The 21,349-nt window shown below is 33.8% G+C and overlaps 1 protein-coding gene across 1 annotated transcript; it reads left to right on the top strand.

The window, feature by feature from the left end:
- On the top strand, positions 1-19,601 carry LOC126887763 (protein jim lovell-like). The gene is made up of 6 exons (XM_050655568.1): positions 1-524; positions 2,994-3,292; positions 6,067-6,297; positions 7,858-7,980; positions 9,796-9,975; positions 14,205-19,601. Exons 1-6 carry the CDS (start codon positions 46-48, stop codon positions 14,639-14,641), a joined length of 1,749 nt encoding a protein of 582 aa, XP_050511525.1. The 5' UTR covers positions 1-45; the 3' UTR covers positions 14,642-19,601.
- Positions 19,602-21,349: the final 1,748 nt, after the last annotated feature.

Below are 21,349 nucleotides of genomic sequence, written 5' to 3' on the forward strand. Positions count from 1 at the left end.
AAAATTTAAAAAACGGAAAAGAATGACCATCGCATAACACCCCCAATGAAAGAGTCCACCGACGACCCAAAGAAAATGACACAGTCCCATTACTCTCTTCGATGGAATAACCATCAGACCCACATACTGGCAGCATTCGAGGCCCTCTTACAGGCCGAGACTTTGGTGGACGTCACTTTGGTATGTGCGGAAACGTCAGTTCGGGCTCATAAGGTTGTCCTCAGTGCTTGCTCGCCGTTTTTCCAGCGAATCTTTTCGGAAAACCCTTGCAAACACCCGGTGATCGTGCTGAAGGACTTCAATGGGTGGGAGGTACAGGCTATTGTAGATTTTATGTACAAGGGGGAAATATCTGTGATCCAGGAACAGTTGCAGAGTTTGATCAAGGCTGCCGAAAGTCTGCAGGTGCGGGGTCTGGCCACCCAGGACCCGTTCGATAAGGAAAGTACTTCGATAATTAATCAGACACCAACTCCTTCAGCTTCGCCAAATGATTTTGATCGAAACTACTACAGTAATACGAGGTGAGGCTTTTATTGTATCTACAATTTTAGATAAATATGGTATTACACTAGTACCAGACCAGAATAGGATTAGCCGTGAGATGCGGTCAAAACGGAGGGGGGTGCAGGGTTCATTTGGTACCTCAATTACAGAGTTGCCACATTTTTAATCAAAATGTGTTGCGCATAGAAAGTGGTAATGTTACAGTAAATATATTATGATGGTTTAAAACTGTTACACCTACCCCATATAGTGATTATTTCCATCGTCTGCCGTACACCGTCCACCATATTATAAATTATAAAAAGCATTATCATCATCATCATTCTCTTTGCCTTATCTCTTCATATCTATCACACAATTATATCTTGGGTCATATCAATGTCAATCCCCTTTACCAACATGTCCTGCCTTATCGTCTCCCCCAGGTCTTCTTTGGTCTTCCTTTCCTACTCCTTCCAGGAATCTACAGTTCAGCTACTCTTCGTATTGGGTGATTAACGTCTCGACGTTGAACATGACCAAACCATCTTAACCTATGCTCTCTCATTTTGGCATTAATTGGTGCCACACCTAGACTTCCCCTAATACTCATTTCTAATTTTATTATTCTTTGTCACTCCACTCATCTATCTAAGCATTCTCGTTTCCGCCACATGCATTCGTTGTTCCTCTATCTTTTTCACTGACCAACATTCAGTTCCGTACATCATAACCGGTCTTATGGCTGTTTTATAGAATTTTCCCTTCAGCTTCATTAAAATTTTTCTGTCACACAACACACCACTCGCTTCTTTTCACTTCATCCATCCAGCCCTAATTCTACTGCATGCATCTCCATCTATTTCTCCATTACTCTGTAATACCGATCCCAAGTACTTAAAACTATTGCTTTTTACAATCAGTTCACCATCCAACGATACAATTTTATTTGTAGTAACTCCATCTTTAAATGAACATTCCAAATACTCTGTTTTTGTCCTACTACCTTTTTGCTCCAGAGCTTGCCTCTACTGTTCCAGTTTTTGTTCTCTTTCATTATCTCTTTCCTTATTTTTCGTTCATTATTTCCCGCTAACACGACATCATCAGCATACATTAAGCACCATGGAATGTTACCCTGTAGTTTCGCTGTTATCTGGTCCAAAACTCTGGTGAGTGCCCACCACAGAATCTCTCGAGGAACTCTATCATATGCTTTCTCAAGGTCAATGAATACCATATGAGCGTTTGTTTCTTTACTCCTGTACTTTTCCATTAACTGCCTTACAATGAAAATTGCATCTGTTGTTGATCTGCCCTGCATAAAGCCAAATTGATTCTCGGATATTTCGGTCTCTTCACGTATCCGTCTATCCATTACTCTTTCCCATATTTTCATGGTGTGGCTAAGCAGTTTTATAGCCCTGTAGTTTGTACATTGTTGTATATCTCCCTTGTTTTTGTAAACAGGTACCAGTATGCTGCTTCTCCATTCGTCTGGCATTTGTCCAACTTCCATAATTCTATTAAATAGACCTGCTAGCCACCTTGTTCCTGTCTCTCCCAATGCTCTCCATACTCCCCCAGGAATATCATCTGGTCTTACCGCTTTTTCTTTCTTTATTTTTTGAAGCGCTTGAGCCACTTCATCGTTTGTTATTTTGGTGACCATTGCTGCTACTGTCTCCGTTGACTTTACAGGCTGTCTGTATAAATTATAAAAAGCACGGATTCATAATAAAAAATAGAATTGGGAATTAAATCCTCATCGCTCTCGTCAGTGTCTGTGTCTGAGTCTGGAAATATATCTTCGCTATCATAATTTTCAACTAAATAAATAATAGGTACATGATTCCATTTTTCTTGCGAAAAAAAGAAAATTAAAAATTGTTTTACTATTCCTAATAATTTGGCCACCCTCCTTTGCAATATTTTTGATGCTACACACAAAAACTCCTAAAAATGCAACCCAAAAATATCAGATTATTTCATATTCTTTTTATTAGATTGTTTATCAAATTACCTGTCACACTAGCCACATGCTATTGTACTTTTTTAAAGTTAATTATAGATTTATCAACGCTGCTTCTCGTTGAACGAGTTTTAACACTGAATGTACCTATTCTTTCACGAGTTGAGTATTCAAAATGTATCGCTTTATTTTACATTGTTGATCCATTTTTAGATTAAATGAACAATTTACAAGATTGAAAATTACTATCAATACAAATCCTTTAAAATGATGTTTTTCACAAAACTTGTCAACGTCGCGAATCGCTTCTACAGTGAAACTATACATAAACAGCTGAGCGGTTCTCGATCGACTGAGCCGTCAGTGCCGTAATTTGAAATCTGCTAACGCGCATAGTATGCTCACGTCTATTCGTATTCTGGTTAACTTGCAGTACAGTGTTTTATATAACAAACGTTAATACTTATTAATGCTATTGGTTGACAAAACATTTAACTGTGTTTGAAACTATTATAAGATATTTTTTCTTTTCTAGATTTCCAAATACAGGGGTAGCACCCAAAACCCCCTCGGAACAGACCTCACCGTTTTCTCCGTCTTCAGCGCAAAACAACTTCGAGACCCCAATTAAACTGCCACACATGCCGCGTCTATCCTTTCCAGATACTCTCCTGCCAAGGCCAGAATGTCAATCGCCGATACCGAGAAGAAAACAAGCAAGGCCGCGAAGGCGGTCAGGAGAGATGTGCGGCCCCCAAGACCTGTCCATTCCACCCCCAAAATCGGAGTCCCCAGCCGAAGAGACTGCTGAAAACTTGTGTATAAAAAAGCAAAGTAAGTAACTTCTGAAAGACTGACGTATAGTAGACTCGGAAAATGGGCTAGAAAATTTAAACCGAATATAACAAAATTCAGTTTGGCAACTTCGTGTGAAGACTAAGTTTTTTCGGATATCATCAGGCAAGTGCTTATCTAAAGCAGCGACTCGAATTTCTTAAACATGTATACCAAACATTGATACCGCCACTTTTTTGAGCGTTCTGACCGAATTTGGTTTCTACTATATTTTTGTTGTTCTGAAGCTATTTCCTTGTGGCATTTTTATAATTACGTATTTTTTATGGGAAATAAGCCACAATTTTACTAAAAAATGAATTTATTAACGTTTCGTTATTTATTTATTTTATTTATTATTTATTTATTATTTTTTTTTTTTATTTAATTTTTTACTATATTTTTGTTTTGTTTAGAAGATAGTCTCATTTTTTTTTGGCTAATTAAATACCCCCTATACCGTTTCTGGTTAGTATCTTTTCATATATCCCTTGTTCTTCCTCTCCAATTCCCGTACGCATCTAAACATTCCGTATATGTATTTGGCACCTAGGAGTTTTCTATTGGTTCTTTGCAGCACGCGATCATATTTCAACCAATAGGCGGCGAGGTGCCAAACGCGTATACGGAATGATATTCGGTGCGAAATTCATATACGGAATGTTAGATATTCGTAGATCTAAAGACAATTTTATATTATAGTCGTTTAAAAGGAGATTGATTAAAATAATTGTTAATGTATTATTAAATAAAACTAAAACAAATATTATAGTACCTATTTGGAATGTTATTTGGTGCGAAATTCATATGCGGAATGTTAAATATTCGTAGACTAAACAAGATGAGTTTTTATTAAGTCAGTTAAAGAAGACTGATTTTGAAATAATTTGTTAATGTATTATTAAAGAAAATAAAACAATTATTACCTATATGGAATGTTATATGGTGCGAAATTCATAAATGGAATGGTATAGATTTGAGAGACATTATTATTTCTTTATTTGACTAAGGTTTCGCTTTCGAAGAATTTTTAGTGACTTGTTCGTGTTGTTTAGTACATTTAGATATGTTTCAGCTATTCAATTCTGTTGAAGTTTAGGGCTGTGTGCTACCAGACGAAAATAGTCGTCTTTTTTTTATCTATGAACATTTAAAATTCCGTATTATTACCAGACGAAAATAGGCAGTTAAAAGTAGATTGATTTTAAATACTGGTCAATGTATTATTAAATAGAAATCAAACAATTTATAGTATTTGGAATGTTATTTGGTGCGAAATTCATATGCGAAATGTTAAATATTCGTAGACCAAAAGGACAACTTTTTATTAAAGTCAGTTAAAGAAGACTAATTTTAAAATATTTTGTTAATGTATTATTAAATAAAAATAAAACAATTATAGCATATGGAATATTAATTGGTGGGAAATTCAAATACGGAATGTTGAATGTTTGTAGATAAAAAAAGACGACTATTTTCGTCTGGTAGCACACAGCCCTAAACTTCAACAGAATTTAATAGCTGAAATATATCTAAATATATACTAAACAACACGAGCAAGTCATTAAAAATTCTGCGAAAGCGAAACCTTAGTCAAATAAAGAAATAATAATGTCTCTCAAATCTATATCATTCCATTTATGAATTTCGCACCAAATAACATTCCATATAGGTAATAATTGTTTTAATTGCTTTAATAATAAATTAACAAAATATTTTAAAATCAGTCTTCTTTAACTGACTTAATAAAAACTCGTCTTTATTACTCTACGAATATTTAACATTCCCCATATGAATTTCGCACCAAATATCATTCCAAATAGGTACTATAATTGTTTTAGTTTTATTTAATAATACATTAACAAGTATTTTAATCAATTTCCTTTTAACTGACTCTAATATAAAGTTGTCTTTTTCGATCTACGAATATTTAACATTCCGTATATGAATTTTGCACCGAATAACATTCCGTATACGCGTTTTGCACCTCGCCGCCTATTGGTTGAAATATGACCGCGTGCTGCAAAGAACCAATAGAAAAGTCCTAGGTGCCAAATACATATACGGAATGTTTAGATGCTTCCCGTACCAACAAATGGCTGTTTTATGGCTCTGACTTACCCCATCTTGATAGGAATGTTCTATCATGATGTGAAATGTTTGTTTGTTATTTTTCTTAATGTGCTTGATCATTTAAGGACATTGGTTATCATCACGACCCATTCTTTCTGTCTGCAGTGGTTCTGAATGATTCTATTGTTGTTTTTCACTCCAATGCTTTAACTTTTTCAACCAGGAAATGCCTCGTATTCCAGGTCCCACTTTTCCTTTCACTTTCCCTTTTATAACCAATCGCAACTCAACTCTACAAGAAGTATTGTATCATTTTCCTATCTGAGATTATTCACTAGTGTTCCATTAGTTGATATGCCTTCTTTGATGTCTTCTAATGCCACCTTAAATATCTCTTCTGAGGTCATATTGAAAAGTAGAGAGGATAATACACATATTTGTTGTACCCCTCTTCTTATAGGTATCTCTTCAGATTTTTGTTGATCTACTTGTATCTCGTATGTTTGGTACACTTCTTTTTATTCTTATACTTTAATCATCTACCTTTTGTTTTCTTTTTGTATTTGACAACATCTATCATCCTTTACCTGTGAGTCTTATTGTATTGTATGAGCCTTTTGTGTTTGACCGCATCCTTTATATGTAGCCTTATTGCCTAATCAGTTTTATTATCTAGTTTCATAAAAGTTTTTATTTTCCAGTAAAAGAACAAAAACGAGAAATCAAAGAAGAGAAATCGAGGACGCCGGAGATGAGTATAGGAAGTCCGGAAATGGACTTGAGCCTGCCCAGCACCAAGGATTTTCGAACTTCTCCCATTAGTATGCATCCCATCCTGAGTCTCAAGCAAGAAATTGATAGTCACTCGCCGCTGCCCTTTCCGCCCATGCCGTCGGTTTCTGCCTTGACCATGACACCGCCCCATAGTAAATGTAAGTCAATATATTTATTCTCATTTAAACTGATTGGAAATACTTCCTTTTATTAACTGTGTTAGTATTGTCAGTTTCTCATTGTTTCGTATTGTCAGTTTCGTGAGATGGAGTCGTAGGCCTGTCTAAAATCAATAAAGAGCCCATAGAAACCTGGATGTTGTTCATAAGTGTTGTTTTGTAATAATTTTAGACAAACATTTGGTGGGTTGTTTTCTTCCCTATCTGAAACCAGCCTGTTATGCTTCTATTATCTCTGTTTCGTAGGTTTCTATTAACTTATTTTTTTGCTAATTCATTATATGCTACTTCTAATAGTTCGATTCCTCTGCAATTTTGACATTGTTTTATCACCTTTCTTGTGAATTGGATGGATGAGTGCTGAGTGTCATTGCTCTGGCATTTTTTCGTTTTCCCATATTTTTATAATAAGTCCAGCTATGCTTTGCTATAGTATATCTCCTACTTTTAATATTTCCGCTGGCACTCCGCTTTCTCTCGCACTTTTATTATTTTTAGGACTCTTATTACTTTTATTACTTCTATTTCTATCTTTTCTTATGTGTGGTATTGTTCTGTTTCTTATGTTCTGTATTTCTGTTTCTGTTGCCTTTATCGTTTAATAATTCGTCAAAATAATGTGCTCATCTGTTCAAGTTTTCGATGTTGTCTCCTAGTAACATACCATCTTCATTTCTACAAAACATTATGCTTTTATTTTGCGTCACTCATATCTTTTTGACTCTTTGATAAAAACTTCTTTTTGGACGTAGTTCTCTTCTTTATTTCTAGTTGTTTTACCAGTAATTTTCTCTTCTTCTGCCAGCATACCAGCTTCTCAAGCTTTTTACCAGCTTCTCTGGTTTTGATTTTATAACGTTCTTTACTATTTTCTGTATTTTGCGTTGTTCCTCTGCGCTAGGATTCTTTTGCAGCGCTCATCAAAATGTATCTATCTATATCTGATAATATCTTCATTATTTATACTAGTTTTCATATCCTCAAAGAAAAGAATAGTAACGAATATTCGTATATTTAGATTGAGGTGGCTATGTAATATTCAGACAGAACACGATATATAATGATGTTGCAAAAAATGGTACAAATACAAATTTATCGGATGAGAAATCGGGCTGCAACAAAAACTGTTCTACTGTTGCAATTGTCTTCACTCTTAGATAATTACTCGATTCTAGGAAATGCAAATAGTCACAAATACCGCAAACTGAACGAGTTTTTTTTTAATTTGTTATACTTAAAGTAAGGATAATTAGCAAGAAATTATAATGAATTATATGTTTCGTTTTAGTTGATCGATTTTATCATATCATTTTCAGAGAAATTTTTATGTATACCGTAAAATGATCATTGTTTTTTATTTTCAGCAATTAATTTTTCTCATAGTCTCTCACATACATATTATCTCTAATTTCTACTTGTGACTACCTGTGATTTTTTTGTGATTTAAATATTAAAAAATAATTTTATAATGAGCACACTTTATCTGTATCTACTAGACGATGTACGAATTTCGTATTCAGCATATTTTCATAATTTTAGTTTTTGGTCTGGATTCTCCCCTCGGACTATTTCCCCCAGGACTTGAGGGATGTAGGAATCCTTTATTTGACATGCCAGATCCGAGGACGACACCTGATTCCCAAATGTTCGTTAAAAAGAAAAGTGAGTACCCAAATATTCAACAAACTAGATTTTCTAATTTATGTTTTAATATTGAATTACATATCAACTCCAATATAACAAAAAAATCTCTTGGTCTATTTATGAGCAACAAATACACTGATCAAAACTAAAAAGAAGTCACGTATAAAGACGTTCATAGTTTTTAACTAATATTTTGAATGATTATATTATTTTTATTTAATTACATCTAAAGCTTTTCGCTATAAATACAGAAAAGTTTTTTTTACTAAACTGTAAATTTTCTCGTTTAAAAAAATAAGTGTTATGTAAACGTGAAAAATTTCATTTTGTTGAATGTAATGTTGAATAATCATTCAATGTCACATACAGGCCAAATTTAACTAAAATAATACAACACTCTATGCAATTACATTATAAAAATTTACATGTTATTAATGACAGCATCTTGTCTAAGTATATTGCCGGTGCCGGTAATGTGTTGTACGTAACCACGACATACTTGATTCTAATAATTGGTAAAGTTTACAAATTAGAAAATCTTTAAATAAAAAAATGAAGGGAGATAGGTATAGGAAACTATAATAAAGATTTAAAGCTAATTAAATTTTCTAATAAAACAGGGTATTTCATTTAAAAGTACGTTATTACAGCTTGACTTTGTTAATAGAACAAACCAATGTTTTGACCATCCTATACAACGATAGTTATAAGTTATAAAAAAAAACCCTGATAGAAATTGAAATCTTATTAAATTTTCCACACGACAGACTAATAAAATACAGGGTGTTTTATTTAAAATAAGTACGTTATTATAGCTTGAATTTGTTAGTCGAGCAATCTAATACTTTAACCACCCTGTACATAATTTTGCTACAATAAACATATATTTAAATATGCTGAGTAGTCTATTATCAAGATCCAGAAAAAAATTGTCATTGATTGTTTGATTCGTCTTACAAATTAGAAAATCTTTAAATAAAAAAAATGAAGATAGATAGGTATAGGAGACTATAATAGAGATTGAAAGCTAAGTAAATTTTCTAATAAAACACAGGGTGTTTCATTTAAAAGTACGTTATTACAACATGACTTTTTTAATAGAACAATCTAATATTTTGACCATCCTATACAACGATAGTTATAAGTTGTAAAAAAACCCTGATAGAAATTGAAATCTTAGTAAATTTTTCACACGACAGACTAATAAAATACAGGGTGTTTTATTTAAAATAAGTACGTTATTATAGCTTGAATTTGTTAATAGAGCAATCTAATACTTTAACCACCCTGTACAAAATTTTACTACAATAAACATCTATTTAAATATGCTGAGTAGTCTGTTATTAAGATCCAAAAAAAAATTGTCATTGATTCTTAGAGTCGTAGATATTTATTTTTTTTTAAAACCTTAGATTTTTATAAAAATTAAAATAATCAAAACACCCTGTATTTAGGTATAGGAAACCCTTGTAAAAGTATAGCTTATTTTTAAGGCCAATTCAAAAATGTTATATAGGGTGTTCCATAAGAAAAACTACCACTCTTTTTTGGAGCACTCTGTATATTTCACATTATTTTTAGATTGTAGTGTTAATGGCCCTATATATTTCTGTGAAGAAATTTTTTTTTAAATATCAAGTCGGTTTCCGTACAGAGACCGAGGAGGATAAGATGAACCACCCTGTATATAGTTAATATTTTTTATTCACTTCAGACGCCTGTATTGAGACATATTATAAAGTAAAGCCAAATAATATACATAAAGTAATATTCTATTAATTAGAAACTATTCAAAACACAGTTTCATTTGTTTGTGTCCTTTTTTGATTACAGTGGGGAGGCCAAAAGGGCAACATTCGGCACCCAGAGGCGGCCCACCCCGTTCCTGGACCAACGCAGAGTTAACGGAAGCCCTTCAGCACGTGTGGAATAAGAAAATGACGACCAGTCAAGCATCCAGAATATTCGGGATTCCCTATAATTCTCTCCTAATGTACGTTAGGGGAAAATATGGTAGGTAAATTAAAACGAAGTTGTTTATTCTCAATAATGTGGTGTATAAATGAAGAAACTGAATGAAAAGAAATACTGAGAAATCTTTACAGAAGACTTAGACAAATCAGAAGGTAACATTGCACTAAATGATCAACTTATAAACAATTACCAGAGAACGGCAGTTCTCGTCAGTGGCGCATACCAAGACCCTCCTACACGCGACACTATATATACACGAAATTTTTGATTTTCTAAATCTGATTGAATTGAAAATTGGGCCAACTCCCATCTTAAAGTTCAAGAAAAGACTCACCCATTGACACCCATACGGTGTATACCCCATATCCGGGAAAATTCGAATTTTTAAGTTGTAGGCCTCATAAGTATGATCAAATCTATTTCCTATTGGAAAAACGGTTTTTCAAGCTCAATAATTTCTGTAATGGCTTCAGTTATCATACTTGACCTTATATGCATCAGATACTACTTGTCAGTACGTTTCAATCTCATGTTTATTGATCAAAATCGGTTAAGCCGTTTAGAAGTTATTAAGCTGCAAAAGTATAATCCAATTAATAATTACTCTTGAAATGGTTTATGTAGTTGTAGTGGTTATGACGCTAAGTTTGATCTGGCAACGGGCAATCAGAATTCATTTACCGGCCATCCCAATATTTTTTTCAATCTATTTTGAATAGAAAAAAATCTAGTGTACATTAGATGGACACTAGATCATTTGGGAGATAATTCGACAAAGGCGACCATTTATAAAGCTTAATGTATAATCGAGAAACATTGCATTCTTTAGCTTCATACATTTAATTTATAACTTTGAAAAACTCCTGATACAAGAATAAAAAACCGCTAAACGCCGTAAAAATGAGTGGCGCATACAATATTCCAGCTACAAAAGATCTGATATGAATATTACGTGGCGCAAAAATGTATTTTCATTTTGATGCAAAATAAAATTCTAGTTTTATTTTAAAAGATTTTTCCATAATATTTGCTAAATTTGAAGTAAACGCGCCACAATAGAGTTTCAAAATTCAAACTGTATCAAAGTTACTCTTTTGTGGCGCGTTTACTTCAAATTTAGCATATATGGAAAAATCTGTTAAAATAAAACTAGAATTTTATTTTGCATCAAAATGAAAATACAATTTCGCGCCACGTAATATTCATATCAGATCTTTTGTAGCTGGAATATTGTATGCGCCACTCATTTTTTCCGGCGTTTAGCGGTTTTTTATTCTTGTATTAGATATACATTAGGGTGGTTCAAGATCTTATGTGAAAGACTCAAGTTGAATATAAAAGCCAAGGGACCCCCCAATTCTTTTCTAATTGATAAAAGAAGTAAGGAGCCAAAATATGAAAGCTATGCGTCACTTGGAAGACAGTGCTCAATACTGTTTAAATAATGAAAATGGGAATATTTTTATCGATTTTTGAAAAAATTACAAAACATGTTAGGATACAAAAACTTAATTTATTTGGTTTTTTTTACATTGGAACCAATGTTTAAAATAAGTACATTTTATTGTGAAGACCATAATAAAAATAAACTCTTTAAATTTTGTCTTTGGAAATGATGGTTTCTGTAGGCTTTCTAGAACGGCCTTCTTTGTTGGCTCAGTCAGGACTTGTTTTCGATTAGCCTCTACAACCTGCAGTAACAGCTGCTTTTCGTCTCCATCATTTGTTATAAGTTTGTTAAAATCTTGAAATAGTTTTACACCTCTTTCTGCGATGTCATTGACCATTTTGATTTTATTTACTGTATTTTTTGCCTCCTTAATCTCTGGGTCCTATTCCCATTCACTTGGGTGCTTGTTTAAAAAGTTTTGCATAATATTTAGCTTAGTAAACAACAACATTGTTCTACTATTAGCAAAATCTGCCAATTCACATTCATCACTTAGGAAATCGGCGTTTCCTCTAATCATCCTTGGCGGTGCCGAGACAGACATCTTATTCACTATGCTCACTTTGTTTGCAAGGCTCACTTTATTGGAAAAAAGTGATAACCCGACCGTTTCGTCAGACAGGTACCACAAACGTGGCTGTAAGGCTTTTTTGGTAGCTTTAGCTATATCTTCATCAATGACGCTGTATTTCCCAGCTTCTTTCCAAAAAATTAAATCGTTGAAAGCTGTATTGGCGCTGATTGGAGCTTCAATCCAGTTTTTCACATACAAAAGTGCACCGAAACGGATAAATCAATCTGTCTAAATTTTCTTTCTCCTTGTTTGTGAGATGGTAAATTCCTTGACCTAGGAAAAAGTACAAATTATATCTTATATGCATAAATAAGCTTAGCCATCCACTGAGCGTGGTGTATCCCAGGTGCTCTCCAGTGAATTTTTTCTCTTGGTTGGCCCAACACCAACAGCGTCAGTTCAATAAGTTTGAGGTAGTCATCTCGAAGCTGGTCTTTCTTACTAAGATGATGTAGCAAGGATTCAATGGCACTGTTTTTTAACTCAGCTTCTCCAGGGAGAAAAATTAATGGTGTGTAATCCGATCGATCAATTGCATTCCATGATTCCTTCAACCTTTTAAATATGGGAATTTCAGGAGAGCTTGAAGGTCCCAAACATAATGCAAATACTTTGTTCAAAAAATTATGTTATGGCGACACAGTAACCATAGAAGTTCTTTATTCAGCTTATTTTCAAGGAAAGTGCATGCACCACTCTTAAGACCGGTATTGACGGCTGTTGTGTCAAAGCCCATACCAATGACTTTATCATCGAGATTCCATGTTTTAAGAGTTTTAATTACTGCATCTCCAGTGTTCAAACCTGTTCCACTAGCCAATTTTGGCACCCCCAGTAGTTTCTTATTTCCACCAGCATAGGAAACATAGCACTGGTAGTCTATCTACCTTTTGTGAACCTAAAATGTTGGGCAGGACAGCTGTCTCAATGAACAACAATTGGTTCCTTGATGTCTAAGTTTAATTTAATCTCTGTTGAAAAATTCTGTCTTGCTGCTTCCCGTTTCCTTTTTACAGAACTTCTTGAAAGCGGTAATTACGCAGGATCATGTCCAAGTGCGGCAGCAATAGGAATGATAAGCCTTACAACTACACGATCCGAAACTCTGTTCCTGTCTAAAACCGCTGCCATACTCATGTCAAAAAAGCTCTTCTTAGGCTTTGGTTCAAAAACGTCTTCGCTTTTGCCGTGTAAAACTTTGTTTAACTGTTTTTCTAAACTTAAGTGTTTTACGGAAATTTATGAAAACTAAATGTTGTTGAGCACTGCCTTCCATATGGTCTAGAGTGTTAAGATTGAGATAGATTATTCTTTTATTAGATATAACAAAATGGGAGGGTCCCTAGGTCTCTAAAAAAACTTGGAATTTTTTGGACCACCCTAATATACATACATACGATACAGTTTTGCTCGCTGATAGTTTGCAGGGGTTCCAAAGAATGATATTGTAGGAACATGTAACAAATAAGGCTTAAACTAAATTTTAAGATGACAAAAGCAATGATCATTAGTAATAACATCAACCTAAATGACCAAATTACAATAAGCGATATACCGTTAGAAAGAGTGGAGAAAATATTCTATTTGGACTACAATATTAAGGATAACTGGGAATATATATCACGAAATAAATGCTCGCATTGAAAAAGCCAGAAGATCTTTTAATGGCCTTGGAAGATTACTATTATTCATACTACTTTAAGAATGAATATGCGCATAAGATTTATATCTTATCTTACGCGTTAGATGTTACATCTTTAGTGTCCTCCATGAAGTAGAAACCTGCAATCTTAAATAAGGAGCTATAAACCGCTTGGAGGCATCTAAATCGTAGTGCCACCAACGTATGTTAAGGGTCTCACCACACAACTCACATAAATATTCTTCAAAAGCTAAGAAAAGACAAAAAAAATATGAAAGAAACGCCGTAAAGAATAGAAAATTGGCTTATTTCGGCCACATTATGCGCAATAGTAAATACCAGCTTCTAGGGAGAGGCCCTGTATATAAATGTATATCCTGGCTGGCGAATTTTAGAAAATGGACTGGACTGACGTCAACTGATCCATTTCGAGCTGCTGTAAATAGAATAAGATTCGTTAATGTGGTCACTAGCATTACTTTAGAAAAAGAAGGAGAACAAATCAGCAAGCATTCGAGATGTGATGATATATTAAAAAATATTTAAATTTTTCTTTCTTTGTATATGTATATCTTTCTATGTTACTGTTTTTGATGTTATAGGAAAAAGCCTTAAACTTGAGCAACTGCGAAAAGACTGCATCGGGGGTCCAAATGCTGCCATGGATATCCTCAACCTTGGAAGCAACAACAACACCAACAATCCTTGCAAGCCTGAGAGAGAGCCTGAACCGATCCAGCCCAACACGAGGCCACCGAGCACGGAAGACCAACACCCCCAGCACTCGATGTTCAACCCCTTCACTCACAGCTTTTACCCAGACTTCGGATCCGCGTTCCCCATTCCAGTGAGTATGATCCATTTGCTGCCGCAGAGCGAGAAGAGCAGGGAGCAGTTTTCGCAGCAGCAGCAAATGGAGGACGATAGTAAAGAGCGGGTGAAAGACTTGAGTGACGACGTGCAGACCGATTTATTCCGACCACCGGCGCTATCTGTCGAGGATAGGCGCGAACTAGTACAACAGAATGGGCAAGATTAAGTCTGATTTATTGTGCAAAGGTTTTTATCGTCCAAGAAATCGACAACTCTATGATAAGTCGATCTAATGGTATAGCTAATATTATAGTTTTATCAGGATATGTTACTAATTGTTACATATAACATATACCTACAACAATTTCACTGTATTTTAGATCGACGTATAAGTCATAATTTCATTGCAGTTCTTCGTCTTTGATACTGTTTTCGATCTGTGTCACACATTTTATGAATTTTTCATCACTCATTTTGTGAGTGATGACATTTTTTATTCGTGTCTTGTATTTTAGTAAAGTAGTCGTTTAGTTATAACAAATAATTTTTATCATGTTATTCACTATACTCCTGGTCAAGAAAAATCCGGACACTTGCATTTCGTATATTTTTTTAGTCTTTAGGTGTTCAGTGGTTTAAATGGGAAAGTAAACATTAATAATAGAAATTGTACCATTATAAATGTCACATAATTGCTATTTTATTTTCAAATAATTATTTTATTCTATTTTCTTTAATAATTCATTAATAATAATCTTCTATTTGTTTTAACCTGTTTTTTCGTTAAAAACTTGTTTGGCGCCCTCTTTCTTTATTTTCTATAGGCATATCTCCGTATAAAACATCCAATCACTTTGTCATAATTCGGAACATTTTATTCCATCGTTCTATGGTTCATGTCAATGTCATCCCACTACCATTACTGTGAATATCAAGCCCCACGTTGGGCGCCAAAGTGTAGCGATAAACTACCACAGAGAATTGAAATAATATTGTAACCAAAAATTAATAATAGCGTATTTAACATACTAAAAAAGTAATAAGTAACGCAAAAAAATTAACATTGTTCGAAAAATTAAACAAAAGAAAAAAGAGAATTTTAATTGCTCACAGTTGGCTGTTTTTTAGGTTTAGTATCGGGAGGTGCTTCTCGCACATCTGCTGAGGATTGCAATACGCCTACGCAACGCATACTTGTAATAAGTTGCTGAATCTTTTCTTGTGACATTATGTTCCCATTCTTCATTTAACGCTATTTTCAGCTCTTGAATCGTTTCTGGCAACGGTTGCCTCTTTTAATCTTTTTTCATAAAATGTCCCATAAATTTCTAATGGATTCATGTCGGGACTGTAAGCAGGCCAGTCCAAAACGATAATTCCGACAGTATTTAGGTAGTCCATGACGATTCGCGCAGTATGTGGATGCCCATTATTCTGCATAAATAAGAAATTATTTGCAACGAAAGGAACGTACGGGACAACATTGTCCTTCAGACACTATCATTATCTATGTCTGCTGTTAGAGTTCCATGTTCGATGAAAGTTAATTCGGTGCGTCCAATGAATAAAATACCCGCCCATACCATAACACCTCCGCCACCAAATGGCCTTCTGGGAGAAATACAGCTAACCGTTCTCCTGCTCTCCTGGCAAGTCGTTGAACATGAGAACACCCCATGATCAACAGTCCATTCTTTGTGATCATTCGTAAATCTCATCCTGTTCTCGATAAGCTGCTATTAATTTAGGGAATGCTAATGGCTTATGAGAACGTAAACCACTTTCATGCAAGACTCTTCTTGCAGTTCGTACAGAAATATGAGTTCCTCGAGCTTATAACAAAGGACTAGCGAGAACATTTGACGTTAAAGAGTGGTTCTGTAATGCAGAAATCCTAAAAAAAACGTTCATCACGCTCCAGTGTCCAGATTTTTTTGACCCGGAGTGTATTTTTTTAATATTCAGTTTGCAAAATTATTTCTCAAATTAATCAGTTTTCTCTATTGGTTACTGCTATATTTAGGTTAGTTTTTTTTTATCAATTTTATCTTACTACACTCTCACATCCACTTATCGCTAGCCCCCTCATATTTACATCTCTCACAAATTTCAATTATAATGATATACAACTTTTTGAATAAAATAATATATATACATGTGTCAATCTACAACAGTGAATTTGTCTATTACAAACTTTTATTTTTACAACTACAGATCCCTATGTCCTCCATAACTTGTTACCGTCCGACAGATACTATTATAATATCGATATTATTTTATTAAAACATATTCTTTTTCCGACAGAATACGTCATACGTCAGTACGTCATATGTCAATACGTCATAGTTTTTCTGTCATAGGTACGTCAACAGTTATGTGTCATTTCTTTGAAATTATGTTGTTGAGTTAATAACCACAAAACTGTATTAATATTCTATTTTACTTGGCGTTTTTTTTATAATAAAATGCATAAAATTGCACATAAATACAATAAAAATGTGAAATAATATTATTTTGTAATCTGTGTTAAAAATTCTATTCTGAGAGTAAGGCAAAGGTATGCAGTAATGCCAACTGCCAACACAAATTTTGACAGATGTCATTTGCTGACGTAATACGGATTCAGTGGCGGAGAAGATCGCACACTAAACTATAATACGAACACTGAGCCATTAGATCGGCTTGTTATGAGTTATAAAATAATAGGGGCAATATTAGAAAATATGTATTGGGTAGGAGTTTGTAAAAAGAGTATGACATTAAAATGGGTCTTAAAGAGGGACCGTTCTGTTACAGATTATTGAAATAATTTTGTTTTTGTGAACCACAAACGGATGTTTTGTGGCATTGTTGGTTGATGTTTATTGATTAGACTAAGCGCGTGCTTCCTAATTTTCTAAAGGGGGTTGCTTCTACAAAAATTTACCAATGTGACTTTTAAAACTGGATTTACCTGTACAAAGAAGTGATTTAAAAAAAATGTGAAAATTTGACAATGATGGTTATAAATAAGTGGAAACTGCTACATACATTGTACCTTTTAAGAGATGTTGAAGAATAAAGATTTCTGTGGTTCCTAAAACACTTCTAGGCGACTTTTAAGGCTTTTCAGCTGCTATGGGAGGTTGCAGAAACTTCTGAACCGTCAGTATGGTCAAAAATATATGTGTTACAAAATCATTCTTCGTTCATTAATAAAATATGTATAATAAAGACAAATGACAATATTTTAAAAGCAATATAAGCACATTATTGGTGTCTCATAATACGTTCTTTGTTGTCTTTACATCGTGATACCAATATCTTATGATTTTAGCTGCTAATTAATCTCATGCTTGATGTGCCTTCTTTTTTGTTTTTCCATTACAAGTTTTTTTAATCGAATCTTAATTTCCAGCGTTTTCTATCGAAGCAGTCTTCAGTTTTAAAATCTCTGGCGGTCATTGCATCTTCGATTTCTTCTCTCCAAGATCGTCTTAGTCTACCTCGTTTTCTTCTAGTGGGCTGAGTCCATTCTTTTATCTTTTTGGGCCTGCTATTTGAAGGGATTCTCTGCAGGTGTCTATACCAGTTTAGTCTTTGGCTTCAGTTGTTATCTTCTCCTTAGCAAGTCTGTTGAGCCGGCAACATCGTCTGCAATAGTTCATTACCATGACTTTAACTTTTGATTTGTTATATTTCTATTTTTTTTTATAAATTCTTCATTTATTTTCTTTTGTTATTGTATTATTCCACAATAGACAGTCTAGCTCTCTAGTGGTTGATCTTACTTGGCCAATTCTGGTATGTATTTCTGCGCTGCTTTTGATGTTATTTGGACTCACAGGTATGTTAATTAATTTGATGTTTCCATTTCAATTTGTAGGCTTTCTGGTTTTTCTCCTACAACTTAGTACTCGGTTTTTTGTAAATTAATTGTGAGGTCTCACTTGGTATACCTCTCTCCAGTTTTGTAAGTATATAGTCTATATCACTCTCTTCAGTTAGAATGGTTTGGTCGTGTATCGAGTACAATCTCTCGTCTTCGATTGCGATGCCCATATTTCAGCACTTTCTTCTCCACACTGATCATTGAGATATATTTTGAAGATTGTAGGTGCTACACAGCAGCCTTGCTTTAAACCCTTACTAACAGGAATTTTACTAGTTAATTTCTTTTAGTTTTAACGTTTACCGTCATATTTTTTAAAGCTGTTATACTGCTTCTCTATTTTTTGTTTATCTCTTGCTTTCAGCTCCTTGTAAGTGGTACACTATCGTATGTCTTTGTCAGATCTGTAAACACCATATGAGTTGAAAGGTTGTGGACTAATATTTTCTCAATAACCTGCTTTACAGTAAATATGCTTTCCACATAGGATTTGCCTGCACGAAAGCCATTTTGTTCTTCTACTTTTGTAAAAGATAATGTTATTATGCTTGTTTGTGGTTACGTTAATTAAGATAGCGCATATAATATTAGTTTTTGATGATATTAACATACCCATACGCAGTCATTAAAAAAATTGTGTTTCTGTTGTTTTATTGACAACTTTCTGTTTCAGTGCGTTTTTTAAAACTCAAAATAAAGTCTTACTGAACATAACCTAACTAATTATTTATGAATCGTAACCCAAACAAAGCTAACATAGGCGCAAATAATGTAGCAACTATTTCATTCCATAGACAGTTAATTTGTTAAAGAAAAAACACAGTTTGTGCAACTAATTGTTCCTTAAAACGATTATTAATAACTTGGTGGTTTTTGTAGAAGCATCTCTCAAATTTCCGGTATTAAACGAAAGAGAGTTTTTCAAATTTCGAGATGAAATGTATATAAAAATTCCTTTTCAAGAAAAAAGATATCTTCTCTCGAAATTTGGCGTATTATAAGACTGATATATCATATTGCCAACGTTCCAACATAGGTATTTTTAAACTACAACTTTTTCTTTTATTGATACCACTTTACACAGTTCCTCAGATATACAGATTTTTTACCAAATATATACTCGATATTCTATATACAAAGGTTTTATGTTTATTCCTCCCTATTGTGCAGCTTCGGTACGGCATTTTACAACAATTTAATGAGTTTGATGTCAAGATAGTTGCTCCATCTATATTAAGTACAAGAACATGACTTGGGCCGCCTACCCACTAAACCCACCCCCTTCTTTCTCCAACCAACGGGTCTGAAACCGCTCTTAGCAAGCTTGTCTGACCCATCGACCTTACTCGTAGCTCCCCTCTTCCACAAGAACATGACTTGGGATGACATAGTGTTTGAAGATTTCTTAATTTTTGTCTCAACACCGCTAATTATACAAGAATTTTTATTTTAATATATGGATGGTGTTATGCAAAAAAGAATCAACCTACACTGTCCATCCAGATCTCGCCAAGATTTGGCCACTATAGAATTAGATGGCCTGTGATTCACAGAGGTTAAACCAAAGGAGGAGTTGTAAAGAAGTTTTGAACATAACATTCAGTATTTAAACCACTTGTGACACCAATTCCTTTAGCTGGATCCTTGATATTGAATAAAAAGATCAAAAAACAAATAATCTGCTCTGCAAATATTCCTCATTGTTAGCAACGATATCAGCAGTCGATATAACTCGCCATCTGCAGGTTCATATTTTTTATCATGTGTTTTAACATTTATAACAAAATTTTTTACGTGCTACTACATCACAACCCTATATTTTCCGTTTAAAAAAATAATTATAGTAAATCTACGTTTGTGAAAAAATGACTAATCTGTAATAATAATACTCTGTAACTACAGAGTAGTATCGAATAGAAATGAATCAAGTCAAATAGAGATCAGAAGATTGCGCATTGGTATCGTTATTGGTGTTTTGATGTGTATTTGTTAAACAATTAGCGATTTTAGTCTGTTTTGTTATTTATTTAAATGATTGTATGTTTAATTTTATTTACCAATAATTATAAAGTATAGTCTGTTCGCTAAACTCAGACGCAACTTTCTAGATATTTTAGTCGGTAATTTTGCCAATTTTAGTAAAATTGGCAAAAAATAATTACTAAATAGTTAATAATCACTAAATAGTTAGTAATTTTGCCAATTTTTGCAAAATTGGCAAAAAACAAAAAAATTATCGACCAAAATATCTAGCCAGTTGCGTCTGAGTTTAGCGAGCCGACTATATCAAGGTTAATAATAGTATATTACATACCTAGCGGGAAAGTACTCTATTTCAGCCGAACGGCAAGGTAGTTTACCGAGGTGCGAAGCACCGAGGTAAACTACAGACGCGAGGCTAGAATGAGTTCCCGCGAGGTTTGTATACTATTTTACTCACAATCGGTTAGTAGTTTATGGATTTCTAATACTCACAATCTACCAATAATAAATAATAATATGTTGTCTCATGTAGAAAATCCAGAAACGTCGGCGTCATCATCTATTTCTGAAACTCATAATTTTGAGCAACACGGTATTACTTTAACCGTTAATAGTAATCATAATTCCAATGTAACTATTAATATTTATAATTCCAAATAGTTTTCTTTTTGTTATTGTTGTTGGTGTTTCTTAATTAAAAATGTTGAGTGGATTCTATTCTTTCTAAACCATCTTTTAATCAAAAATGACATTGACATTTGCAGGTAGAAAAGTGACAGATGCTAGCCGAGAAAGTACTTTCCCGGCTAGCTGGGAAAGTAAAGTAAGTAATAAGTCGCTTCCTGATTACTTCAAAGGTTAGAAATCCATAAATTACTAACCGATTGTGAGTAAAACCATTTTAAGAATTGCTACTCATAATTAATTTACTATTAGAATGTGTAGATTTGAACGTATCTAGTGTGTTTCAAACGAAAAACCAAAAGCAATAATATTTTAAGCTCAGAGATAAAGTCTACTACGTAATTATTTAAATGCTCAGCAGATGTTTTTTGTCTTTAATGTTCCGCTTACAATTTT

Source organism: Diabrotica virgifera, chromosome 7 (assembly GCF_917563875.1).
Source record: "Diabrotica virgifera virgifera chromosome 7, PGI_DIABVI_V3a".
Lineage (NCBI taxonomy): Eukaryota > Metazoa > Arthropoda > Insecta > Coleoptera > Chrysomelidae > Diabrotica > Diabrotica virgifera.

Coding starts and splice junctions, on each gene's coding strand:
- LOC126887763 (XM_050655568.1), top strand. CDS start 46: ATGAAAGAGTCCACCGACGACCCAAAGAAAATGACACAGTCCCATTAC. Junction 6,298..7,857: donor GACACCGCCCCATAGTAAAT/GTAAGTCAATAT, acceptor TCATAATTTTAG/TTTTTGGTCTGGATTCTCCC. Junction 9,976..14,204: donor GTACGTTAGGGGAAAATATG/GTAGGTAAATTA, acceptor TTGATGTTATAG/GAAAAAGCCTTAAACTTGAG.